Raw genomic sequence first — 24,670 nt, forward strand, 5'->3', positions numbered from 1 at the left:
GTGAAGCACCACACCTCCAAGCTTTGTGATGTGTCAGAGGCAAGCCACAATCCCAAAAAATCCCCTAAAATGAATTCTGCTATCAGAAAGGCCAGCAATTGCCATCCTTTAGCTACCAGCTTCTACAACTTGCAGAAACGGCTCTTGCCTTTCATCCCATTAATTTATCACTTTTTTTGCAGATATTTGAGAAGCTTGTAGATTTTGACAGTACCACTCTAACTATCCCCAGTCAGGTTTGCAGGAATCTTGACACAAAAGTCTAATCCCTGGGCCGAGGCAAAATACCTACCAGACTCCCTGAGAATATTGTGAGCCTCAAAATCAGCTTGACGTAAAGTGCTGAGGACTCCTGTTGTCAGGAAAGTGGGGGTGACGTCTGTAGGAGGTTCTTTGACCGGTGGACCGAACACGTACACAACTCTGGAAAACAGGATGGAAATGTAAGCCAAAACATCTTGCTAACATAGAATAAAACGGATTCCCTAAAGACTGCATCTTTAACATTGCTGTGAGAAAACAGAACAGGGGAAAAAAGCATAAGATTTGATTTTGCTCCTTAGCTGCTAACTAGAGCTTAACAGAAGTTTGTGCGAATATTCTATAAACACGGCATGCACACTAGCTTTGGAAATCAGACATACGAATTTACTTTGGTTTGCTAGAGACTAGCAATAGCCCCAGTATTACTTAAGAGAATAATCCTTAGAAAAAAACCCAGAAATACTAACTCAGCAGTATCACAAAGGGTGTTTTTTTCAATTTTACTTTGATGTCAGTAAAAGTTAAGATTATTCTAAGAAAGCTACTTAATAAGTGCTTACAATTTCTATCTTCTCTCCTAATAGGAAACCACCAAAGATAGCATTAAATAGTAAACCTTATTGTTAAAGGAATAGCTGTGTTTTCAGCACAGGGCACTGACACCGCTATTTAAAAATCTACATAACTACATTTGTAATAAAATGTCTTCTGAATTCAAAACAGTCACCCCAGCTTTATCTTTTTAATTTCACTCACGTTTTATATGTTGCAGAACAAAAAGCAAAGCGTAATATTTTCTGACTGGCCTCATACAAGGATTTACTACAACATATTCACACAAGTTATCTGAGTTTGTAGATACAAACCAAGAATACTTGTCTAAAACCCAAAGCAGAAAAAGAGGCAATCTTTACACTCTGTATTTTTGTTTGCAATATAAAGCCTGCAAGCATAACTGGGCAGAAGACCAACTATTTCAGTGCACCACTCCTCAAACTGCCAACTTCAGTGTCCCTAGAAACAGCAATGAAAGATTCTGAAAACACACCCTGGTACAGCAGAACCCCCAGAGATGTGGTATATTCAGGAGAGTAGTATTAAATCCAAAAGAGCTTAAAGACGACACCAATGCTGTAAATCCAGCACATACTTTGAAATTGCACATGCAGTCCTGGTTTTCTGCCTTCTTTTGTTCCCTCTGCGTTTAGTTTAAAGAAGTACCTTGCAATTCAAGATCTTTAAGTAGGTGTCACTTATGTGACAAAATTAAGTTTTGCTATAAGCAATTAGAAGCAGTTTCATCAGGAAGTCTGCAGCCAGGCAAGGAGGATATGCATTATGCAGAACTGATTTAATATCTAAGCAACTTCAGCTTCTAGAAGAGTTACGGAATCGAGTAGCTAGAAAATGCATACTCACAAGAGAGCTCAATTAAGATTAAACTGCCCAGCTTTGGAGCTTTCCTATGCGCCACTAGAACTGACAGTCCCATGTAAATTCCGTTTTTGACACAAAGCAAAGAAGTACTGCAGAACTCATCAGAAGTACACCAGAACTCATCAGCAGGCTTGGAATCTTTCAAAAAAGATTTTGCATAAAGTACACTGAATGTTGTCTAACCAAGTGCTTAAAAAAATTAGTAGATAGGCTATCAATTTCTTTTTCAAGCTAGTAATTCCAGAAATAAACCTATGTTTTGATTTATTGTGCATTTGTAACCTCTGTATGATACACTCGTCCAACATATAAAAAAATTCTACCATAGATTAAACAGGAGAATGCTTGTGCAAGCTAAAATTCCATATATATTAAGAGGATCATTAGAAATAAAGATAGTCCAAAATACTTACCTGTTTATGTTGTGGCACATGCGTGGTATGAGCCTGGCAAGAAACATAAGAGACTCCCAGTGAGGAGCATCTTTACTAGAGATCCCACAAACATAGCTATATGAACGGCAGTCACCCTATAAATTAAAAAAAGGTAAATAAATGGACATGAAGTTTGCTGCCAAAATAGTTCACAATACTTTCCCGTTCATCCTCTAGATTACAGGACCATACTTTGTGTCAACAGTTAGCAGACACTCAGCTGGTGAAATCAATACGCTGAGAGATACCAAGTGAATGAGAAAATACAGAATTGTATTTGTGTTGTGAGCTAACAAGAGTGTACAAAATGTTCAGGATGGAAAGATTCATGTAAGGTGACCTGAGCATAGGGATTGGCTGTGTATTGTTATTCTGACAGCACCATCTGAAGAAAGCCTGTGATGGAGCGTAGAAATCTGCTCATGATTATTGCTATTTAAAATAGTAAGAAAAGCTGACTGCAGGGAGTTACAGAAGAGACACACAGGATTAAGCAGTGGATAACAAAAGATGTAACTCAATACTGATAAAGCAAAGAAAGGTACTTTACAGCTATGACTACTCAGTAAAGAAATCTTCCAAGTTACTGCTCACAAGTCCATGAGAATGCCAGCTCAGCTTTGGTGACAGAAATACAAACCAAATACAAAGGACAGCCCACAAAAATTCCAGTGACATTAGCAAAGGAGTGAAAGGAAAGAAAACACTATCCCCCTGCACGGATTCAAATGCTCCCGTATCCTGAACAGCCTGCACTGCTCTGCTGCCTTTCCTGACAAGGATGAGGATACAGCACAGGAAAGAGCAGCAAGCATGTGCAAATGTAGGAAGCAGGGGGGCTTTTTGACCAACGGTGTAGGACTCCTGAGCCTTAAAGCAGGCAACAGGATTACAGCAGAGGTCTACAAGACTATGAAGTCACGAAGAAACTGTCTTTATAAGTGACCAGCATTATCCAACCTTAACGATATCCTCAAATACAATACCTGGCACTTGCTCAAATGTCTATTCAGATGTCTTGACACCTTTGCACTACACCAGCACTGACAAATGACAACAACATCAGATATCAGTCATTTGAAGATTATGTTCTTGAGTCAAGCCCTTTATTTTCAATCTTAAAGCAGCAATTATTATGCTTCGCTGCAGCCTGCCACACTGGTAGGAAGCAGCTTTCAGAACATCCCTGGAATGAATCCACGTACCTGCACTCCCACAGTTTTGATTGGTAACAAGAAGGCATTCAGTGAATGTAGGCTTGTAATCTGCATCAGCTTCTCCTGGTCTTCTTCACTTGTACACGCTTTGACCCTCTGCAGCAAAGTATGTGGCTGTGCAATGACGCAGAAAAATAAATTTTAATTAAATAAAGGCCCCAAGCACTCAAACAGAGCTTAAATAATAATTTGATTAGCATTGTATAAGTAGCTGTTCGCTTAAATTTAGTCCACATTAACCCCTTGGAACTATTTAAAAATATTTTCCATTTAACAACTAAATTTTAGCAACAGCAGTTTTGATTGGACTGCATGTAGTTCAAGGTGAAGCTCTCAAAGGCCATAGGTGAAGCTCTTTTCCTATGCTCATTCTCTCTCTCACAAAGCTATACTTTTCTTTTTTTTGTTGTTTATTTCAGATACAGAACAAAGCAATATCCTATTACTCCACACCACAATTCAACAAGTTTTCAAGGAAGTACTCCCCTTCCATGTTTTAGAAGTCATTTTGAACTTGGGATTTAGAACAGGCCTCTGCTAACAACTTTCTAGCCCCCTGCAGTTTAGTTCAAGTGAGTTTACAGTAATCATGAAGGTCATAACAGTTAAGAGATTGAGAACTTAAACATCATTGATTAAAACCTTCATGTTTCTCTTCAGGATACCTGGCAAGCACTAATTCCTTGCTCCGGCACTTTAATTTAGACATTTAGTCATTGTTAGGGCATGCAACTCTAGAAAGTTACAATTATTTCAGGGAGGAAAAAATCTCCAGAAATCCTCAGCTGCACAAAGTTTAATTAAGACAAAATCTATGTACTGGTTGAAAAGTAGATAAACTCCCATTTTTCAAAAACTAACATTTGCACCAGTCATAGTGTGAAAAATTCTACTGTACTATACTGAATGGCTTCAAGTGAATTGTACTGAAATGCATTACTCTTTGAAGAGCACAAAAAAGTGGTTTTAAAATTTTGTCAGCTTAAACCCCATGGCAGGCCACTACAGAACAATCACACTACTTTTATGCATGTTAGAATTTCACAATTTTGTTACCTTCTTAACACTTGCAGAAAAATCCGCAACTATTTTCAAAATGTTGTTTGTTTCAGGAAAGTCTTTGCACACATAAGGCTCTTCAGCACATATCACTCTGATTGCTAGACCAGGACCTGCAATGCAGAGTTGAAAAAAAAATTATACTAAAGAACAGGAAAGCTGACTTTCATCTGAAAACATGACAGCATCTGGAACAGCAGGTCAATCACTGAGGACAGTATGCTTTGCCATTGTACCTATACTTCAATTGTCTTAACACCCTACAAGATAAAAAATACACAAGTTGTTTTTTCCAGAACAGTATTTCTGTTTGGTACATTTAAGCGTTTTTTTTACCTACACCTTAAATGGGCTGGCTGTTTAAACCAGCAATTAGTGGTGATGAAGTGTGGTAGATGGCAAAGCCAGAGCAAACGGGAACCTCCTCCTTCCCTTCACTAGGCAACAGGGATCAGAGAGTTGAGTCTCCACTGTTTCTAAAGACCCCTGCCAGCTCTCTGACCTTTTAGCTACTCGATACAAAAACACATGTAATTTCCTGGAAATGTCTGAAGACAGCTTCTTGCTTTTCATGTGATGCTGGCGCATCAGCACAACAGCCTCCACACTCTGCTAGGGACTACTACACACCCTGCAGGACAACTTCTACAACACAGGGACAGAAAAACATTCCCCTCTTAAAAGGACGTGGACTTTGCTGTCCGATATGTAACTTCGATGTTTTCTGGTGGAGAATTGTTGTTATTCCCCACACAATCATTTTCAGAACAGCAAATGCCCCTTAGAAAGGCAGGCGGATATAGACCATTATTTCAAGTAAGATATATTTGACAGCTCAGGCAGCATTCAGCTGTACTTCACTGATAATTCTTATGCAACTAAAAAGAAACAACTGCAGCTAAAAGCAAACTCAATTATAAAACTTTTCTTTAATCACAATACATAATAAAGCTGCTCTTAAATGCTCTTTTCCTGAAAGAAGACCCTGCTTAAGTAAAAACTAATAAATCCATCTTTTTTTTCCTGTTTAGAGGTAAGTTTTATGCTCCAGCATTAATTTACTCTACAGGTTAGGTATATTCTAATTAATACTGATGTGATCCATGGCCCCTCACTAAGTAGCACAGACCGACTCTCATACCTGGGAAGGGATGCCTTGAAACCAGCTCTTCAGGAAGACCAAGTTCTCTCCCTAGCACTCGCACTTCATCTTTGTGAAAGTCTTTCAGTGGTTCTATTACTTTACCCTTAAAGAAGAAAAAGCAACTTACACACTCAAACAAAAAGCCTCAAATGTTCGGGTTATGGCAGTCAAACTGGCCTGCTTTTCACAGCATCGCCTGCCAACACTTGCATAAATGCTGGAAAGAAAGTACATGTGATTGTGGGCTTTGTAAAAACAGTTGCAGGACAGAGGTTTGTCCTTGCAGGACAAGGAAGTTTAAGTTTGTGCCAGAAATATCAATGGCACAATCAGTGTAGATATAGCTGTAGGTCATGCCTGCTTTGTCTTCAGTAATTCAGATCTTTCTTCTCTTCCCTAGATGTTCAAACCCATCCAGAAGCCTTGAAAATACTTTCTACAGTATTAGAGGTGTGGGTCAGTAACTTATTTTCTCTCCTACAGTTGGGCACTTACTAATAACTGAGCACCTTCCAACAGAGTTATGTGATGTCTCGTGCTGATTCCTTCTTATAATACAGTTGGAGAACTTAACCATTCTAGTATCAGAAAAGGCAGAACAGGGCAGTCTGCTACATTTACTTCATATGCTAATAGTTAAGAGCTCTGCAGGAGAAAGGTATTCAAAAAGCTTTTCTGGACTTTGGACTGAACAGAGTGATTGGGAGCGTAATCAAAGGGACAGGACTTGGGCTCCTTATCTTTAGACAGTTCAACTTCCTGTGTTCGTATCATCTTCAACCTCCTGGCCGTCATCCACAGATGTCCATGTCGGGCCATTTCAGATAGATTTGTGGGTTCTTAAATTGACAACTGGCAAACAGATTGTGTGCCACCAGCGTACTGCTGGCAGACAGCTGATCAGGTTACTAGTAATGTGATGCAGAAGCTGTGTAAGAACAGAAAGAACTCATCCCTGTAGGCACCTGAAAGAATTAACCCTAGATTTCAATCCATTTAAATGTATTATTCTCACACTCTCTCAACAGAGAGGAGAATATTATGCTTGCAGTGCTGAACATTACTAGAGGTTCAAGAGAAGAATTCTGGCCCTCTCTCAACAGGAGCTGATTATTTTTTCACTAAAGCACTGCCACCGCTCTTGCCTGAAACCATAATGTGCCAGAAATGGACTATCAGTACCTAAAGGTTACCCACTGACTAGTGTTCAGAACAAGATACGACAGAAGGAATAAATGACCCATTTCACCACAAACTCCAGCTGAACCAGAATAAAGTTGTCTGAGAAGTCTTAAACTCCTCTCCCACTAAAGGCACGTGGCATTGCTCTGCTTCCTTACTAGGATGCAGGTTTGTTTTGAGGATTAAAAAGGAAGAGAGTGAGGAAACAGCTTTCAATGTGCAGCTGAGACCATCACTGTTCACACTGAATGAATCCACGCTCAATGGGTTGACATCTTCCTCAGTATCCACTGCTGGACAATACTCAAACAATTTTGACTACTTTGGGAATGCAGCAACTAGAAAGAAATGTAATAATTGCAACATATTACAATAGAACCTGAAGGGCCTCATCAGAATAGGGTCCCATCAACATGGGACAGTTATACCAGCAAAACACAGAAGTTGTGCATTTTTGATACTCGGCTTCACACCTGTGAGAACCAGAAGGATACACCAGTATCCTCATTTTCATTTACCTCTTCTCTTAACTTTCGAATCAGCTCCGTGTCATTATGATGAGTTTTGATGACTTCAGCTTTACCACTTGCAACAAGGGAAGCACTTTCAATGAGATCAGGTCTGAGGGTACCCTGAGCAAGAAAAACCTCTTCAGGTTTCAGATTCATTTCTCCAATAACTTCATTGGCAATCTATAAGATGGAGAGAAAAAAGAAGTGTTCCGATTTACTTTTTGGTTGTCAAAGGTCTAAAGGAAGATAATGGATTGCCCAACGAATGCTACTGAGCTACAAAAGCACAAACAAATAGGAAGACTAATTATGACACTGGCCCACTGCTGAAATAGTCCTATAACCCCATATTTCGTTGAACAGAAAATGGAAAAAGACATCTTCAGACTACAGGAACACTGCTGCCTGTTAAATGTTACATTCTCCCTTCATCACCAACACTGACTGCTGACAGATGGAAAATGGGTCATCTTCAGCAAAGCACCAGAAGCATGCCCCAATTCATGTTACCCACGGATTTGGTGAAAAAAGATTACGTGGAAGTTTATGAACAGCCAATCAGTACATCTAAACATGCTGGTGGACCTTGTACAACGCTTGTGAACCATGCTGTGACCACTGAGTGAGTGCCAAAAGTTTTAGGTGTAGGATAATGTGCCAATGGCTTCTTATGTCATCCACAACTGAAGACCACTGATGCCACTGAGTGCACAGCACGTTAGAACGTAACAGCCTGACGTAGAAGATTTACCTAGAAATTGTATCATTAAAAAAAGTAACCCCAAAAACAGCAAAAAAACAAAACACTAGCCAACAAATAATTATAAACATTACCTTAACAAAGGTGTCACCAATAATTTTTCTTTTTTCTTCAGGACTTGTAGTCATATTTAGGGTCTTGCTAATTCTTTTGCGTGGAGTTCTGTCCTCATCCGAGATGGGCAGAGTTGTTGTCCCATTATAGAATGAATGAGCTGCATTCACCACTGCATGAAATTACAGGAATTCTTTGGCAAAGCTGGTAAAGATTTTTATGCAAGGTTGCAAAAATATAAGTTTCACTCTACTGCTTTAAAAAAAGAAAATAAAGATCACTCCAGTGCTTTGACTATGAACTGCATTAAACAGGGCTGTTCAATACCTCAAGAATTAACTGTAACAAAAGCATTTTATTTCTCTTATTAACCTACTCTAGAGGCCAATTTTTTTCATATTATGAGGCCAGGCAACCATGTGAAAGTTGAGTTCTTGCTTCCCCTCTTAGACTATAATTTACTTGCTTTATTTAAATAGTTTACAGGATGGTATTTCCCCAAGGCCTTTCTGCAACCAAAATTAAATGATGCACTACTTACTCATGGTGCATTATGCCTCTTAATTTAGAGAGGCTCTCAAGGCAGAGATCAGCTAGGAGACTCTGGCATTTTTTACCAGCACTGAATGCCATGACCTACAGAAGGAGCATTTCCAGCAAAGGGATTCCCTCAATTTGTACTCTGGCAGCCAGCCAGAGCCCAAGTTTATTGGTCTACAGAGTGCAAAAATAAGACCTAGATTTTCCTCTGAAAAAAGTAAAAACAAAATTAAAAAAAAAAAAAACAAAACACGTGTGAGGAACAGAAGTTAGACTTTGCTGCATCAGAATGTTGCAGCCCAACGTGCAAGACGCGAGTGTGCGAGCTCCCTGCGCTGTGTCCTGCTGCCGGGCTGGTGGGAGGGATTGCTCACCTAGTGCCATGCCTCCTGACCAAAACACGAGAGAGAGACACTTGGCAGCAGTACTTACGCACAGCCCCAGGAACAGGCAGCTATTGCTCATGAAAGAAATCAGCCGGGCAGTACAAAGCAGCTCTCACTGTTTGCATAACTCAAACATACATAATTTGTCTTCTCTGAGCAACTCGCACTTCAGGTACAGAAAAACTCTAAACCTTCTCATCAGCCATGACAAGGTACCTTCTGCTCTCTCATCATGTACTGCTTCTCAACAAGTTACTCCAAAAACAACTAAAACACATCTATTTAGAAGCCAGAAGAGTGAAAAAAATGCCTTGAACAAGTAATTTTCACTGTAATAGCATTCAATCACCCAAACGAGCTCACAGTTTAAAAAGAAAGAGATCCAGGACAAGAAATAAAGCCCCGATGGAGGACTGTTAACCAAGCTACTGAAGAAAACTGCAATCAGATGAGTTTTGCAGCAGCTGAAAAGGATTGCTCAGCCATCAGCAGAAAGGTGACAGGCACTTCTCCACTGCTTCGCTGCGCCCCAACAGCAGATAGCAGATCTCAACAACTGATGAGATGGGTCAGTTCAGTGTATGCTCCAATCAAGTAAGTAAGGCTTAATATTTTAGGTTTGAATTTTTGTGAAAAGGCCTGGGTGGTTCCAAATTAGCAACCATGCTTGGGTATGTAAAGTCTGAGAACTGCGAAGATCATTCAAATCAATGAAACAAAACACTGAACGTCCATTTTAGGAGAGGCTGGACACATTAGCAGTATCGGGCATATTGAACAAAATTATGGTACCTTTAACTTGAATCCCAAGTTTTTTGAGTGCCTCCTCCACAGACTGACTCTCTCTTTTGCGCATAAAACCATTATCTATGTGTACAGCTATGACCTGATCTCGATTTAAAGCTCGGTTCAGGAGAGCAGTACACACTGTTGAGTCCACACCACCACTGAGTAAAACCTAAGGATGAGAAAAAAAAAGGAAAAAAACAAAATCTGGTCAGCTGTCTACAGGGAAAGTGTTAACAAATAGTTCAACTATGAGGACCAGAACAGACTTATACTCAATGATTTGGAAGAAAACAAGAAGTCAAAGAACGTATTGACCCAATTGTGCAGAATTTCTAAAACCTGTTTAATGTATTACACAAATCATGGCAATTCTGCATTTTTCAAATTAACTTGAGTAACTCTAAGTGTCAGTGCTTTTGTCAAGCTTTTGCAAATAATCTTTCAGCTTCAATTCAATCTACTTACCAGGACTTTTGATGAGCCCACTTTCTCTTTGATATCTTGAATGCACTGAAGTTCTCTGTTTTCCACTGTAAAGGTACCACTGCATCCCGCAATATCATAGAGAAAATTCTTCAGGATCATTTTTCCATTCACTGTGAGGCTAACTTCAGGGTGGAACTGTGCTCCATACAGTTTTTTAGATTCATTTGCTATGCCTTCATTGGTGCAAAGAAATGAGCATGGCAAAAAAAAATAAAAATTGGAAGTGAAACACATACCCAAGAAAGTCACGTATACACTGCTTGAGTGATTTATTCTGCCACATTTTGGCACAAATAACCAATCAAAACTAAAGATTCTGGTTAAGATTAGGAACGAGGGTACTGCTACATATCCAGAACACGTAATCCTTCAGAAACCAGGGAAAACACTCAGACATCCTAGGAAAACCCTTGTGAAAAGAGGAAGTCAATGACATGAATTTTTTTCTCCCCACAGGATACCTCCTACAACCCCCATTGGAAGGGCTGTGCTGGGTAAGCTGTGCACGTGTAGCACCACTGCTCTCCTCCTCAGCGGTCTCAGGAGGGTTCCTCTGAGTAGATCCAGCACTGCACTTGCACCAAGTAAGCGTTGGTCAGGCTGGGATTAACAAAACAGCAGGGAAACTGCCTAATTCCACTGACCTGCGCCAGACCCCCAGCTACGCTGTATCACTGTATTTTTTCCGCTGCTGGAAGCCTGGCTACCGCCTTACCAGCATTTCTTCGCTTGCTTACGCACAAGGAGCCTCAGGCTTTTGTAAGAGCCCACGGGAAACGGCACAGGAAAGTGTTCCAGACAGGAAAGGTACAACTCTGTTTCTAATCCCTCCATAAAGTGGGATTAAAGATATCAGAGCTCTGGTGGAGCTTGCACAATGGATGCAGCAAACTTTACACAGCAAAAAAATTTATTTTTTTTGTAGGCATGAGTTGTCGGTGGCTTCAAAGGCAAGCCAGAATATAACAAATGCTCCGTCTAATCTTAACAGTAGTTTGCAAAGAATCTTTCTGTAACAAAACATCTTTAAGTCTGTTAAAAGGTCAGTTTTTCTCAAATTAGTTATCTGTCTGATTTAAAAGCAGTATCTTAAGCTTTTGTTCTTTTTTTTAAACGAAATATTTAAAATAAACCAGGTGAATGATCTGAGATCTTACTAAGTGGCTCGGCCAACTTAAGACCTCTCCAGGTCTCACATCTCCTAGGAAAGAGACTCCAAGAAGCTGTTTGACATTCAATAATTTGAGTAGCTTTCAAAAACCAAATTCTAAGCTCCTACATTTTTCTGTGACTGTCTGTGCGTAGTATTTGAAACACTGCTTTCAGTACCAACATTATTTTTGCTCAGTTGAACATTCATGCAATAATACTAAATACAATAGCAAGTTAATCAAGCTTTAATAATTAAACAGTGTTTGACTGTGTTCAGTTTTGGTCCCTGCTACACAAAAATGTGGCCAGGCTGGAGAGGGCCCAGAGAAGGGCCACAAAGATGATCAAAGGCCTGGGCACCATGTGAGGAAAGGCTGAGAGAAGGGGGTTTGTTCAGCCTCGAGAAGAGAAGGCTGAGGGGAGACCTTATCGCCATGTGCCAGTGTTTGAAGGGTGGCTACAGAGAAGATGGAGAGTCCCTTTGTACAAGGAATCACAGGGAAAGATATGGGGTGATGGGTACAAGTCTCCTGGGGAGATTCCGATGGGACACAAGAGGAAAATTTTTCACGCTGAAAACAATCAGCCACTGGAATAATCTCCCCAGGGCAGTGGTGGGTTCCCCAACATCAGACACTTTTAAGATTCAGCTGGACAAGGGGCTGGGCCAGCTTGTCTAGACCAGGCTGTTGCCAAGAAAGGTTGGACCAGATGATCCTTGAGGTCCCTTCCAACCTGGGATTCTGTGATTCTTTGACTTGTACTGTGGAAAAACCAAACAAACACCACTTATACTGCACACATCTTCCACTCCCCTGGCTTAAGGGCACACAGTAGTTTATTTCAAAGAGAAACAACACATACATACTTTGAAATAACATAAACCATAAAAATAAAGTTAAATTTTCCTTAAACCACCAATTTAAAACCAAGACCATTCACTTTCATGTCTATTTGTCTCTCTATTATCAAGACAGCACAACATGCAAGCAAACACATACCAGAAATTGTTAAAAACAATTCACTCACTTGGCAATTAAAGAACAGGATAGTCTGTTCCCATTTGGTTCTGTCTGCCATATTTTTTCCTCTAATGAATACTATCATAAGACAATTTCAGTATAAAATAAATACCTGCTATAATGTTCCCAGACTGTGCAACCACTTTGAATCCATCAGCTACTTTATCCACGCTATCTCCGTGAGTGAGGAGCACAAGCTCTTCCTTCTGAAGGCCCCTAAACAAAGATTAAAAACTAGAATCAATTAAAAAAAGAACAAAGACCTAACTACCTGCATTTCCAAGAGCCTGTAAGGATCCCCATAAAAGCACATCTCAGTTGACCAGGCCTGTTTGAAATATATGCAGGATTTCCTTCCCAGAAACAGAGCTCTCCAACTCGGAGATGTCTCCATTGGAAGCTGTGTAAGTTCTTGTACAACACACCCTTCGTGCAAGAGGTAATTTATCTTAATTTAGAAGGGTGGCGGGTTTTTTAATAACCATGCCAATATTAAATAATCCCCTCTTTGACATGTAGAGCCATCTAGAGTCAATTGGGATACTTGGAGTCCTGCCTTTTATTTCAATGAAGTGGAGTTTTCTTGGTCAAAATTAAGTGTTCTCAAGGCAATTTGGGAACCTCAGACTTTAGGCAGGGTATAAAGTTCTGCAGTAGCCCTACAGTGGAAAGTTAATAAAACTGTAATGCCAGGTATGAGCAAACTGTTAGAACTGTTAAAAGGAACTTGAGAGACATTGACAAACTACCAAGAAATCTACTTCTGGTTTTATAAAAAAAAAAAAAAAAAAAAAAAAAAAATCACAAAGCAATTTTAAAGGAAGGTAGAAGATGAATGGTTTCATACTTTCTATTACCTTTCAAAAACTGGATGGGTGCCAACCAATACAAGAGTAATGCACTGCACAGCAGAAGACAGAAGAGCTTAACACAAAGGTTCTCATGTTGTGGCACACTTTATGGTGTCTCAGTGAAGATGTTCTACTTTGAAATAAGTGGTTTACATGGTATTCCAAGCAAATACATCTGCATTTCTAGACTCAAGTTGAGAAGTTATGCCTAAGTATTTGCTTAAATGAGTGACTTGCTTACTCAGGAACACAGCTGTAGAAGTTCTATGAGAAATTATCAGATAAGCATGGGTGCAATTTCACTATTTTCTTTAAAATAAGCTTCCCCTCATGCAGACACCAATTTCCAGGCTGGTATTTCCAACATTGTTTTGATAACTTAAAATGTCTATGCACCTGAACAGTGAACATGTGTTATCCAGAGTAATGTTGAACACTCCATCCTCTCGAACACTCTTCTTGTGCACCGTACCTCCAAATACCTTATTCATCATCTGTCAAAACAAAAACACTACATGAAAAAGCACCACACAATCTTGTACCACTTTATACCTCAGTCTGCCTATGACTGACAATAGCTCTAGCCCTCCAACACATACCAACATAGTTTTTCATGATTATACTCATTTAATACGTCATTTTACAAAATTGTAAGAAGTCTCTTCAGAAATCATTGCTCTGTATTGGGTTTGCTCCCTTCTGCCAGCATAGCTGGGGACTGCTGCTGCACACAACAAAATAATATGCAAAATAATGCATATTCAATAGTGTACATCTACTTGCACTTATAAATGGCTGCCTCTGCAAATCAGCTGAGTATCTGAGGCCAGTTATGATAAAAACAGTTAAGGTGCTGAACAAAAATCTGATTTATCTATTCTTTAGTTAAGGGCCCTCCAATAGGCCTAAACTTCCCAAAATCTGGCTCCTCTGCTCTGGAGAACCAGTTAAAAACTTGAGTCTATTCCCTTAGTGTTATTTTTGTGACTCTTAATAACCCTTGCTGTATCAGAGTAGTACAATTCTCAGCCAGGTCTTTTCTTTCTAAAATCTCACCTTGGTGTTCAGAGTTCTATATCTGCATCTTAGATTTCAAAAGTCTCAAAATAAAGACTTCCTTGCAAATATAACTGGCAACTTTACAAATATTTTTAGAGTTTCACCTTCCAGCTACTTTAATTTGCAGAGATTTAAGGCTTCATATTAGACCTAGTTTGACATTATACTTACTGTGCTTGACTGATTTCAATCTTTCTTAATGAAGTAGTAGTGCATTAATACACACACTTGATTCATTTCCGTAAAGTCAGCCTTAAGGAACTCCCCTGCTTGAGGCTAACTAGCGTGGTTTTCAATTTGCTCGGCATTTTAAGGCATATTTTAATATAACACACATTTCCCTTTAGAATGGGGAGTGCCAATATTGTTTCTGTTAATCACCTGCCTTTCTGAAGTTTTCCCAGCCATTATTCAGCACCTTTGGAGGCCTAATAACTAACTAACCCTGGAAAAAAATACGATGCACAAGCAGAAGTCATGTATCTAATCCATTCCTTGTCTCCTTGGAAGTTTGTTTCTTCACTCAGCTCAGATCTACTAGATCACTGCAGGATCACCACTCAGTCCTAAGGCAAATGAGCGTTTTGTTGGCAAGAGGGTTTAAGCACTCTTAAGAACTACACTAGAAACATTCCACACTTGAAAACCAAAGGGAAAAACTATTTCACTTGTTTACATGAGGGGCACATTTTCCAATACCAACTAGAGAGGATTAGTTAATGACTGCCAGGTTACATTTATGGTGACAAAAAAAGGCAGCGTGGAACTCAATTCACAGCAGTTAAGCAAAGAGAAACCATTTATGCTACTGGTATGGCAGAGCCAAGAGAAGAATACACAGTATTGCTCAGTGTACCAATTAGCACTTTTAAAATATTTTTTGCATACATGGCATACTGCTTATATTTGAAAAGCAGGTCCTTTAGTAGTTCATCTTCAGTTAGTATCAGAAATAAGGCCTAGGAGACAGCTGCAGATAAACATCTCTCTCAACTGCACCTGCATGCCGTAGCAGATTCCAAGAACTGGTTTTCCTATTGTAAATATTGCTGGGTCGAACCATGGTGCATCTTCTGCATACACAGAGTTTGGTCCTCCAGATATAATGATAGCTCTGCAGACAAAAGATAAAGAAAACATTAACTCAAATGTATTGCTTACTCTTAAATCTATTTGCTTTAAACATAGACATTGTCTCATAATACTCTTAAACTCTATATATCCTAATATAAATTTTAACAGATACCCTAACATATAGCTTAATTTTGCTATGCTACGGCTGTCAAAACCAGAGAGGTATTTCATCAGTTTAAACAAAGTCAAATATAAACCATGTTAAACAGTAACTGTACTTTAAATTCCTCATAGCCAAGTGTCAACTACAAGAGAAGCAAGATGGCTAGGATCAAATGCAGAGTATTAGCATTAAGATATATATATATATACACTTCATGATGTCGGTGCCATCTGGAGGGGAGTTGCATTCAGAAAAAAAGACTCCAAAATATCTGGAGCTGCTGAGAAAATGTCCCTTAATCCCCCCTGATTACAAAGTGCGATGGTATTAGCCACAGGTTGCGAATTACAAGTCCAATACATGTGAACATTTACGGTTTGAAACTAATACTTGACATTATAACAGAAAATTACATCTTTTCAAAAGGGAAGAGAGACCTTTGCAAACCATGATGATTTGCAAAATCGTGAACTACGGAAGTACCAGCCAGTTGAGCAATGCTTTTTGGCCTCGACCCAGGATCGAACACAGGTGTACCAGACCTTGGACTCGCGTCCTGTTTATTCCACAAAGAGCATCAACTCTGTTACTCAAAGCGAGAAATGCAAAATGGGACGAGAGAGAAGTTGCACACACAGATTAAATGCGTTTAATAAAGCTTTCTTCTAGCATTATTTAGAACGGTTGTCATGCAAGTACTGACAAAATAGAATTTGTCTATTTTTAAGCAGCAGAAACGAGCAGTGTGCTTATACCACCTTGATCACCAGCAGAAATAATCGTGGGGTCACAAGCCCACATACCAAAGATCACCTCTCAAGTGCAGTCAGGCAGGGTGCTTGCCCCTCCTGGGGCACAGCTAGCCCTCCCTGCAGCCCACCTCCACCTCCCCCAGCCCCGGCTCCTCATTCCAACGCAGGGGACGAGGCAGAGGGCTGGGTGGGGGCTCCCCTCGGAGCCAAAGTGCCGCACCTTGCGAGCTGGAAGAGACAGCATTTATTTCTTTGCAGTCAGGATGGACAAGTGAGCTTTGGAATAAGCATACGGCTGATGCGGGTGTAGTTTACACCAAACAATCTTGCCAACTAGTACCCGCTGTACATGTACAGGCACTTGTGTTCAAGTCAGAGACCTGATGAATTTCCCAAACTCAGACTAGAGCTACTGATAGAAAGAGCCCGAAAACCCTTAACGCCTGGTGGTAATACTGCTTCTATAACCCCACGTACAGCAACATTTGTGTAGGTGCCATACGTACAGAACACTATTTAATATTAATTAAATGACGTATAGCCACACCTACAAATTGAAACTTCTTACAAGAAGTCAATACAGTTATACACTGTCCTATTCAAACAGTAGAGTCTTAAAAAGCTTTTTTTTCCCATACTAATTAAGATTCCGCAGAATACAGAAAGGTTAACCAAATGTGTCCAAGTATTAAAGATAAAAATTATGAGCCAAGGGTGAAAGAGGAACCTGCATCTTCTCAACTGTCCAGGAGACATTAAAACCAGCATGGGATGTAGATTTTGAAAGTTTTACTGCAATAGCTTGTAATTTCTTACATACCTTCTTGCGTTGGTATGAATATACATTTTTCTGGTTTACCTTAAACCACTTCCAAACCAACCTGACCCAGCTTTGGAAAGCCTATTTGCAATTGATTAAAGGCACATCGGGAACCACATAAAAATACCAAGAGTAAAATGCACATATTGATACCCCAACCTCAGGACTCGCACCCAAGCTCAGACAGTGCCAGAATTCAGCCTAAGACCAGCGCAGACCCCGACTGTGGCACCTCCTCGGCCCAGGCCCAGGATCTTGTGGAAACTGCTAATGTCTGTCATATTTAGATGGAATTTGTCTCTAGAGATTGTTCTGAAATGATGAAAATCGAGGAGCTGGCTCTTTAAACTCAACATCTAAATAAAGTTTAGCAAAGTGTTCAATCTTGCTGCCTGTCTCAAGCCTTAGCACAGACCAAAGCGCAGCGCCTCAGCCCATCCATACACGAGCTGCAACATGAAAACCTGACTATTCCCATGATGTGGAATATATATGAAAATCTTGCAGTAAAGCCACGAACCCCTGGTCACTGATTAAAAGCACCCAACAGCTGACGTCAGTATTTGTTGAGCTTTCCTGGATGCAAATGATTGACCGAGGCTGTGGACACAAACCTTATTGATCCGTCTGGGTAACCAATAACCTGAAACCACTCCCTTAACCTTGAGAAGTGACCTTGTGAATGAAGAGGTGTTGCCACATTTTAGACAGCAATTATTTGGAATGACAAGTCCAACAGATCTAATCACGAGACTGAAAAATGTTCAGTTGTCAAAAGAAAGGGAGAAAAGGTCTTCCCACTACAAACCTGCATCAATACAGCCCAGGTCTGAGACAAAACATCATTAGTACTATGACCCACACCTCAAATCCAACACACAGGAGATGCAGGAATTCTTTTTAAACCAGTAGTTAGATATGTCCATCTTTTAAAGGCTTGACTGTTAGAGAATTATAAACAAGATCTGACAAGAGAAGGTATTTTTCAGAACATTTCTGAAAGAGAAATTCTTCATGCAACAGCCACCTGACAGATCCAGCAGTTCCTGGGTTTTCTGTTCTCTGTGTTTTTGGAAGAGATCAATAAGTTCCTATTTGACTTACTAAAATATACCGTTTACTGGTTCACTAATTAACATTGATTAGAGAAATGCAATTTCACAGCAAAGAGCTGTCTTATCTGTTGTCAGGCACAACCAAGCAGCTCACATGCAGCGTATTTCTGGATCTGTACTCAACTGACAAGTAAGATCTTTGACAATTTGTAGACTTCAGGGTGTTTATTTTCCCCCCACAAAAGAAAAGCATACCCTGGTAAGCCTAATAAAACAAGGAAAGGAAATGTACAAAGTACTAAATAATTGAGAGACCTTTTCTTGCTACAAACAATAGAGTGGTAGTTTCAGTGAGTTTTTTTAGTTGCTTCCCAGAAACAGTTTGGCATGATTTACCACAATAGCTTCAGTATCCAAGTTAGTTATTTAAATTTTATTTTTTTTTAAAATCAAACTAAGAAAGTCACAAGACTTGTCTTCTTGATTAACAGCTACCCTAGTTTAACAGGTAAAACAGCAAGATCATCTAAATTTTTTGCAGATACATATTTAAAATGGAACCTCTTAAAGTATACTTACAAATGGAAATGATTAAAATGACATTAAGGCACTGAGAAACAAATACACAAAATTAACACTGCTGCGTGAGCGTCCCCAGCAAAACTCAGGTGTTGCTGCAGAGAAGCTAAAGATGCAATCATGAACATCATTACAATGAAAGCGATTGCACATAAAAACGAGGCAATAACCACCGCTGCCAACACCCACCGAGACTGTTACACCGAGAGAACAAGCAGAACGTACAGGCAGAGGGATCGCAGGGAACGACCTACCGAAAGCCTTGTTCTCTGATGGCAAAGGCTGGTGTCTCCAAGGGGAAGATCTCGGACTGGACAAAGAGCTCGCGCACCCGGCGATCGATGACCTTCCCGTACTGCGCCCCGGCATCGAGTATGACAACGGCTCCCTCGTAGTGGTGCTGCCCATCCTTGAGCTCTCCTCCGGCGTTCTCCGGCTGCGAACGGCACACACATCAGCGCTTCATGGTGACACACTGCAGACTGCAGGCTTTAAAGCCAGATCTCTTAAACAAGTAACATCTGCAAAGCTTGCTAAGGTTGCCTATATGTTAATTTATGATTAAAACGATAAAGACTAGCCAAGAAACTTCTAAAAAACATTCTCAAGTTTACAAGGACCAGCAAGATAAAGGGTCTATGCATTAACACAGCACATCCCTCCCAAGCTACACAAACATGACATCCCCATCCCCAAAACCAAATGTGGTACAAATTAGGGGGAAAAAAAATATGCTAATAAGCTAATGAAGGCGGAGCTTTCCATAAATAAGAAACCATATGTCCTGTTCTCCACTCCAGCTGTTTCCATTTTACAGCTCCATATAAAACCCAGCACACCCCATAATTAAGATCATGTGCCTTTTTCTCAAGCAAAACAGGACAGTGCAAAATCAGAAGAAAAATGTTTTTCCCCATCACACTGCCTCATATGCTGAACTTTCACTTGACATCACCTCCTGGAGAGAATAAAAAGGAGAAATTGAGAACAAATGTCTCTGCTAAATGATTTTAAAAAAACAAAAAACAAAAAAACAACTTTTGAATGCAGCATTCAAGCAGATTGCACATCAGAACAAAGCAATGGTTCTCTTTGACCCCGTCACATTTGAATTGGTTGGCCAACTTCAGCTAAATCTGAAAGAGGACTAGAAAACACGAGGACAAGTTTCTGCTTTTTTAAAAAGAAACTGTGAAAAGAAGCAGCTATTCCATGGAAGTGTCCTTATCAGAGGATCTTCAAGGAAGAATGTGAACACACTGTAAGACACCAAGAAATTCATGCAGAAAAAATTCTGCTGCTTAAAAAAATTGCTTACTTTGGGGGTGTTTTTCCCTTAACTTAAAGCTTACACTGTTTCCTTGCCAATGTAGTTTGATGAAGGAAAAACTGGGAAGGTTTTCCCTTCAGCAAACACTGCCTCAAAACACATCCCGAAGCTTATACGACCGTTTCAAGTTTTAATTATGGCATGTTGGAGTTGTTCTGCGTGTTTGTACCAGGCAACACATCCTTCAACCCAGGGCTCACAGGAGGCTCCACCAGCACTGCTCAGGCTCTGAAGGAAGCTGGGGCAGCCTGCAGCATGCCATGGTATTTCCGTGCGGGTCAGATAATCACCCCCACATCAACCACAGGTCATTCTGGAGGAGAGCATCGTCCTGCTGGGACACGTTCTCACCAAGAAACACACAGCAACGGCTGCATTTGAGCTTTCTTCCTCAGCTACCAAGAGACACCTCAGATAACTGTCTTTAAATTAGTCAAGGAAGACAAGCACACTGGGAACTTCTAAAGTTTACACTAGCTGGAAAAGGTTTTATCTAAATTAAAGGACATAAACCAAAAAAATACTGCTAAATCCCTCAAAAGCCTATATTTAGGTTAGAGCTAGTTACTTAATTTCCTTCCTTCAGCTGGTAGCTGAGTGTGCCTGATGGGAAGCTCTTAATGACTTTTTTGTCTTGGGTTACACAACGAAAAGGGCACGTGTTGGAGGACAGCAGACTTCAGCAGCAAACACCCCTCCAAACCTCTTGGGGTCAGATGGAGAGAGGTCACCAGAATCGCCTTCCCTTCTCGTGGAAAGGAGGGAATCACTTTTAGAATAATTCTGGGCATTTTCACCTAGAAATTTCTAAATTAGCAGTTCTTACGAGAAAGACTGACATCCTTAGTCTCTCTCCTGATCCCATCTTGTGGCAAACACTATTCCTTGCAGTATTTCTTACTAAAAGTCCGTTTCAGAGCACGTGCTGTAGCTTGTACCATGAAGGGACAGAGCTCTGCAGCCCTCTTGGCTTGGTGTCTGAAATTGTCCACTTCCCCCCACAAAAGACAGGGTGGGATGTAAGAGTGCCCTTCAGAGCCCCTGGTGCACAGCCAGCCCTCACACAGATGGGTCCCACCTGCCAGCAGTGCCACCCACACGTACCCTCGTGTCTCCCAACCTGCAGACCACTCCTCAGAACCTGCAGAATGAGTGAGAAGGAAGTAGTACAACTCTGCGAAGGCAGCTTTTACATTTTACAATAAAAAAGGACTAAATCCAAGTTATTGTTGGCATCAGCTCAGCTGGGCCGAGGGCCGAGCGTTTACATCTCCAGCTAGAAAATAAATCTTGTTCTCAGCGCCCGACCCTGAAGGCACCAAGCTGCTTGGAGCAGCCAGGTGTAGTCAGCTGGGCCCAAGCAACAGCTCTGGGGGAGACACGCGTGTGAAAACAAAAAGAGCTCAAAGTTGCATGGAGAGTAGCTTGAGAAACGTTGCATAAGGCAGCATAAGTAGGTCTGTGTCTCAAACGAACCCGCACCTTCCTCCGTTCTCCTCAGCAAAAGCAGGACAGAGATACACACCCCTTCGTCACAGGAACGAACCGGACGAGCCTCTGCGGTGCAGTCGCCCAGACGTGAGCACTCGGCCCCAGCTGGCAAACCCCTTCACTGAACCATCCCTGCTTCTCTACTCTCGGGAAGCATAGCACCATCTTACGCAACGACCGGAGGAACGCTTTCAGAGGTGGCTGATCAGCGTTAGAATTACTTCTTAGTCGTTTATGTGGCCCTGAAAAATGGCTGTTTAAGGCTTCAAGCAGAGTTTTGCTGGGAGTCCATTAATACCCTCCCAAAATCTCAAAAGCCAGCATCTAATCACAGCTCAGAAGGTTTTTCCTCAGATGATGCTAAGGGCATTTGGGCTAAAATCCAGTAAAAGCACTGCAGTCATCGAGCAACACAGATCTCCTTACGAGGAACATGTAAAATGAGCAAGGCAACATGCACCTCACCAGAAAAAAAAAAAAGAAAGAAAAAAAAAAATCATTCAACTGGTGGCCTAATAACTGGCTGCTCCCTTAGACACAGGTTTAGGCTAAACTACAGGCGGAAATAATTATCCCAACACTACACTGGGCACTGCCACTGTCCTCCTCTCCCATAGACAACCTTGCAGCACATCCCCAGCATACACCCAAACAAGCCCCATCCCGGGAGTTAACGCAGGCGACTATCACCACATGGACGGTGTCAGAGGAGTTTTTGTACTTCATTTTTGAGCTAAAGTAGACCTGTAGGGAGGTTCAGCTCTAAAGAGAGCCCAACAGGAATGCTACCATAAATCGCATGGAAAAAGAGGAAGGAGAAAGGCGGTAAGTCGGTACAGGATCTGACTTTATTTATTTAAAGGCACAGTTCCAAGGCTAGAGATTTTGAACCCAAATTTAACATGGGAAACTTCATTTAATAAAATCAAAAAAGGAACAGATGCTGTTTATGTGCAGCCAACATGGCAGTTCAGCTCATGTGGTTGTATACCATAAGCTTGCCAGGAGAAAGATGAAGAGGATACCAGGCAGCCCGGCTGCTGCAGGGACAGGGTTTATGGAGCCAGCACCTCTTCCTAGTGGGGTTCCTCCAGTTTCTAATAAAAGCTCTTTTTCCTCTCAGTAGGGGTATAGCTAGAGTTCCTTGTCTTCTCCTGGTCCGTTTTCACAAAAATCTGGAGAACTTGCTATTTTTGAGAACTTCTGTGGAAGCTGGTTTGACAGCTGTCCAAGGCGGTTCAGGGGCTAGGGCAGAGCAGACAGAGCTCCGTCCCGAGAATGGGACTAAAAACAGAATGGAACTTGTGTATGCCAAGAGAAAAATGGAGAGGAAAAAGCCTATCCCTAGCTAATTTAGATCACAAGTCACCCTGAAAACCACATCACATGTGAAAGATTCCTACTGTTCTCTACGACTGATGAAACAACTAAAGCGATCACACTGTCAAAACGCTGTATCTCCAAACTGTTGTTTGCCCGCTGCTTCCCGGACCCGAGACCTGGAACCACAGTCCCAAGCGCCACCTCAACTGTATTGCCACCTCCAACTGCACTGGCAAGGGTCAGCTTCGAGCCACCATTTCAGCTCCACCACTTGGTAACACCGGAAGAAAAAATCTTCCATCGCTACTGGGGGTTTTTTTGTGTCAAAAAAAAAAAAAAAAAAAAAAAAAAGAAAAAGATTATGAGTTCTATAATGAGCTGTGGTACAAAACCTGCCATCAGGCTTGCCTTACCAGCTAAGGACACTGCATATCTTATTCCTCAGTGTACCTACGTAGTGCTTGAAACTAAGTTTGCAGGTTCCTAACAGCCCACTTTCTGCAGAATCAGGGAATTTTTCAGCATTTCACACACCCACACGCTCGCAGGATTTTCATTAGCGCAATTTATAAAACACATTAACATAGAGAACAGTCATCTTCTGGAGCTCCACAAAGCACCTGGCAGAGCCCGGTCTGCAGCAGCGGCCCCTCTGTCCGAGCCCTCAGCCCTGAGCTTTCACCCACACTAATAACTTAGGACAAGCCTAAACCAGGAGCCTTGATCTGGCGCTTTCAAGCCAGCACAGGTTTTACAAGAGTTTAATTGTTTCCCTGTGGTATTAAAATTAAGCAGTTACTCATATTTTTTCAAAGTGTAAGAAGAAAGTAACTCCTTCAAACTCAGGCAGTCCCCGAGACTGATACAGGAGCCCCCAACCCGTTATCTCAAACTTAAATTTACATAAGTTGCATGCGGATTTCCAATGGCTGCTGGGACCCGGGCCCCTGCGGAAACCGCTCTCGTCACCCGCTTCCTGCGAGAGCACAGCGCGAGGAAGAGGAGCTTCGCACGGCACGGCTAGCTCTGGGTGCCACCACCCCAGGGAAGAGGAGCCCTCGAGATCAGCCCCGGCCAGGAAAGGGGATTGTGTCGACGGCCAGGGAAAAGCACGTCATAAAACTTAAGTAGGGACCAACCGAGCACTTAAAAAACCCCCTCAAAACCACGCTTGCTTCTGAGCTAGATAAAAAGGAGTAGGACAAGGCTTTTATCCTACTACAAAAGCAGCTTGAGACAACTTGCAGGTTCTGGTCCAGAAGCTGCATTAAGAAAAAAGTTCCAACTTCACAAAGGCACGCGAGTCGCTCTGGCACACAAGAACTACATCGACACGCGTCTTTTTTACCACTATTGCTGCAAACTGGCCACGGGGCAACGCTAAGGGAGCCGCGTGACCCCGGGGTCACCAGGCCAGGGACAGCTGCGATTCAGCAAACCCCCTTTTCACTCCAGCTGGCTTAAGGAGCGACCGTTCTCGTTGGGACACGAACCCGATCGGTGTGGCTAGCTGCTGGGAAAGGTGCTAGCCGTACCCCCGCGGAGCCCCCCGTTTGGGTTTGGCCCCAGAGGCAGTGCAGGCCGCGCAAGGCGCTGAACGGACCCGGCCACGCCGTAAGCCAACGTTTAACCCAAATCCGATCAAAATCCCGACGGGGCGATGAATTCGTTCCCTCAGAGCAACCGCTGTGGCGACTGAGCGGGCAGAGCGGCGCGGAGAGCCGGGGGCTGCCGC

At 41.6% G+C, this 24,670-nt stretch overlaps 1 protein-coding gene across 1 annotated transcript in view; it reads right to left on the reverse strand.

The window, feature by feature from the left end:
- GMPS (guanine monophosphate synthase) overlaps positions 1-24,670 on the reverse strand; it is a 31,323-nt gene that overhangs the window by 6,254 nt on the left and 399 nt on the right. The window contains exons 2-14 of the mRNA XM_074834393.1: positions 19,046-19,227; positions 15,348-15,462; positions 13,686-13,783; positions 12,551-12,654; positions 10,244-10,437; positions 9,782-9,947; positions 8,084-8,235; positions 7,256-7,429; positions 5,553-5,658; positions 4,409-4,524; positions 3,341-3,466; positions 2,115-2,230; positions 293-423 (exon numbers count right to left, since the gene is read on the reverse strand). Of these exons, the coding sequence (XP_074690494.1) occupies positions 293-423; positions 2,115-2,230; positions 3,341-3,466; positions 4,409-4,524; positions 5,553-5,658; positions 7,256-7,429; positions 8,084-8,235; positions 9,782-9,947; positions 10,244-10,437; positions 12,551-12,654; positions 13,686-13,783; positions 15,348-15,462; positions 19,046-19,227 (1,780 nt within the window). The remainder of the gene's footprint in view (positions 1-292; positions 424-2,114; positions 2,231-3,340; positions 3,467-4,408; positions 4,525-5,552; positions 5,659-7,255; positions 7,430-8,083; positions 8,236-9,781; positions 9,948-10,243; positions 10,438-12,550; positions 12,655-13,685; positions 13,784-15,347; positions 15,463-19,045; positions 19,228-24,670) is intronic.

The sequence above is a fragment of the Strix aluco genome, chromosome 9 (assembly GCF_031877795.1).
Source record: "Strix aluco isolate bStrAlu1 chromosome 9, bStrAlu1.hap1, whole genome shotgun sequence".
Classification (NCBI taxonomy): domain Eukaryota; kingdom Metazoa; phylum Chordata; class Aves; order Strigiformes; family Strigidae; genus Strix; species Strix aluco.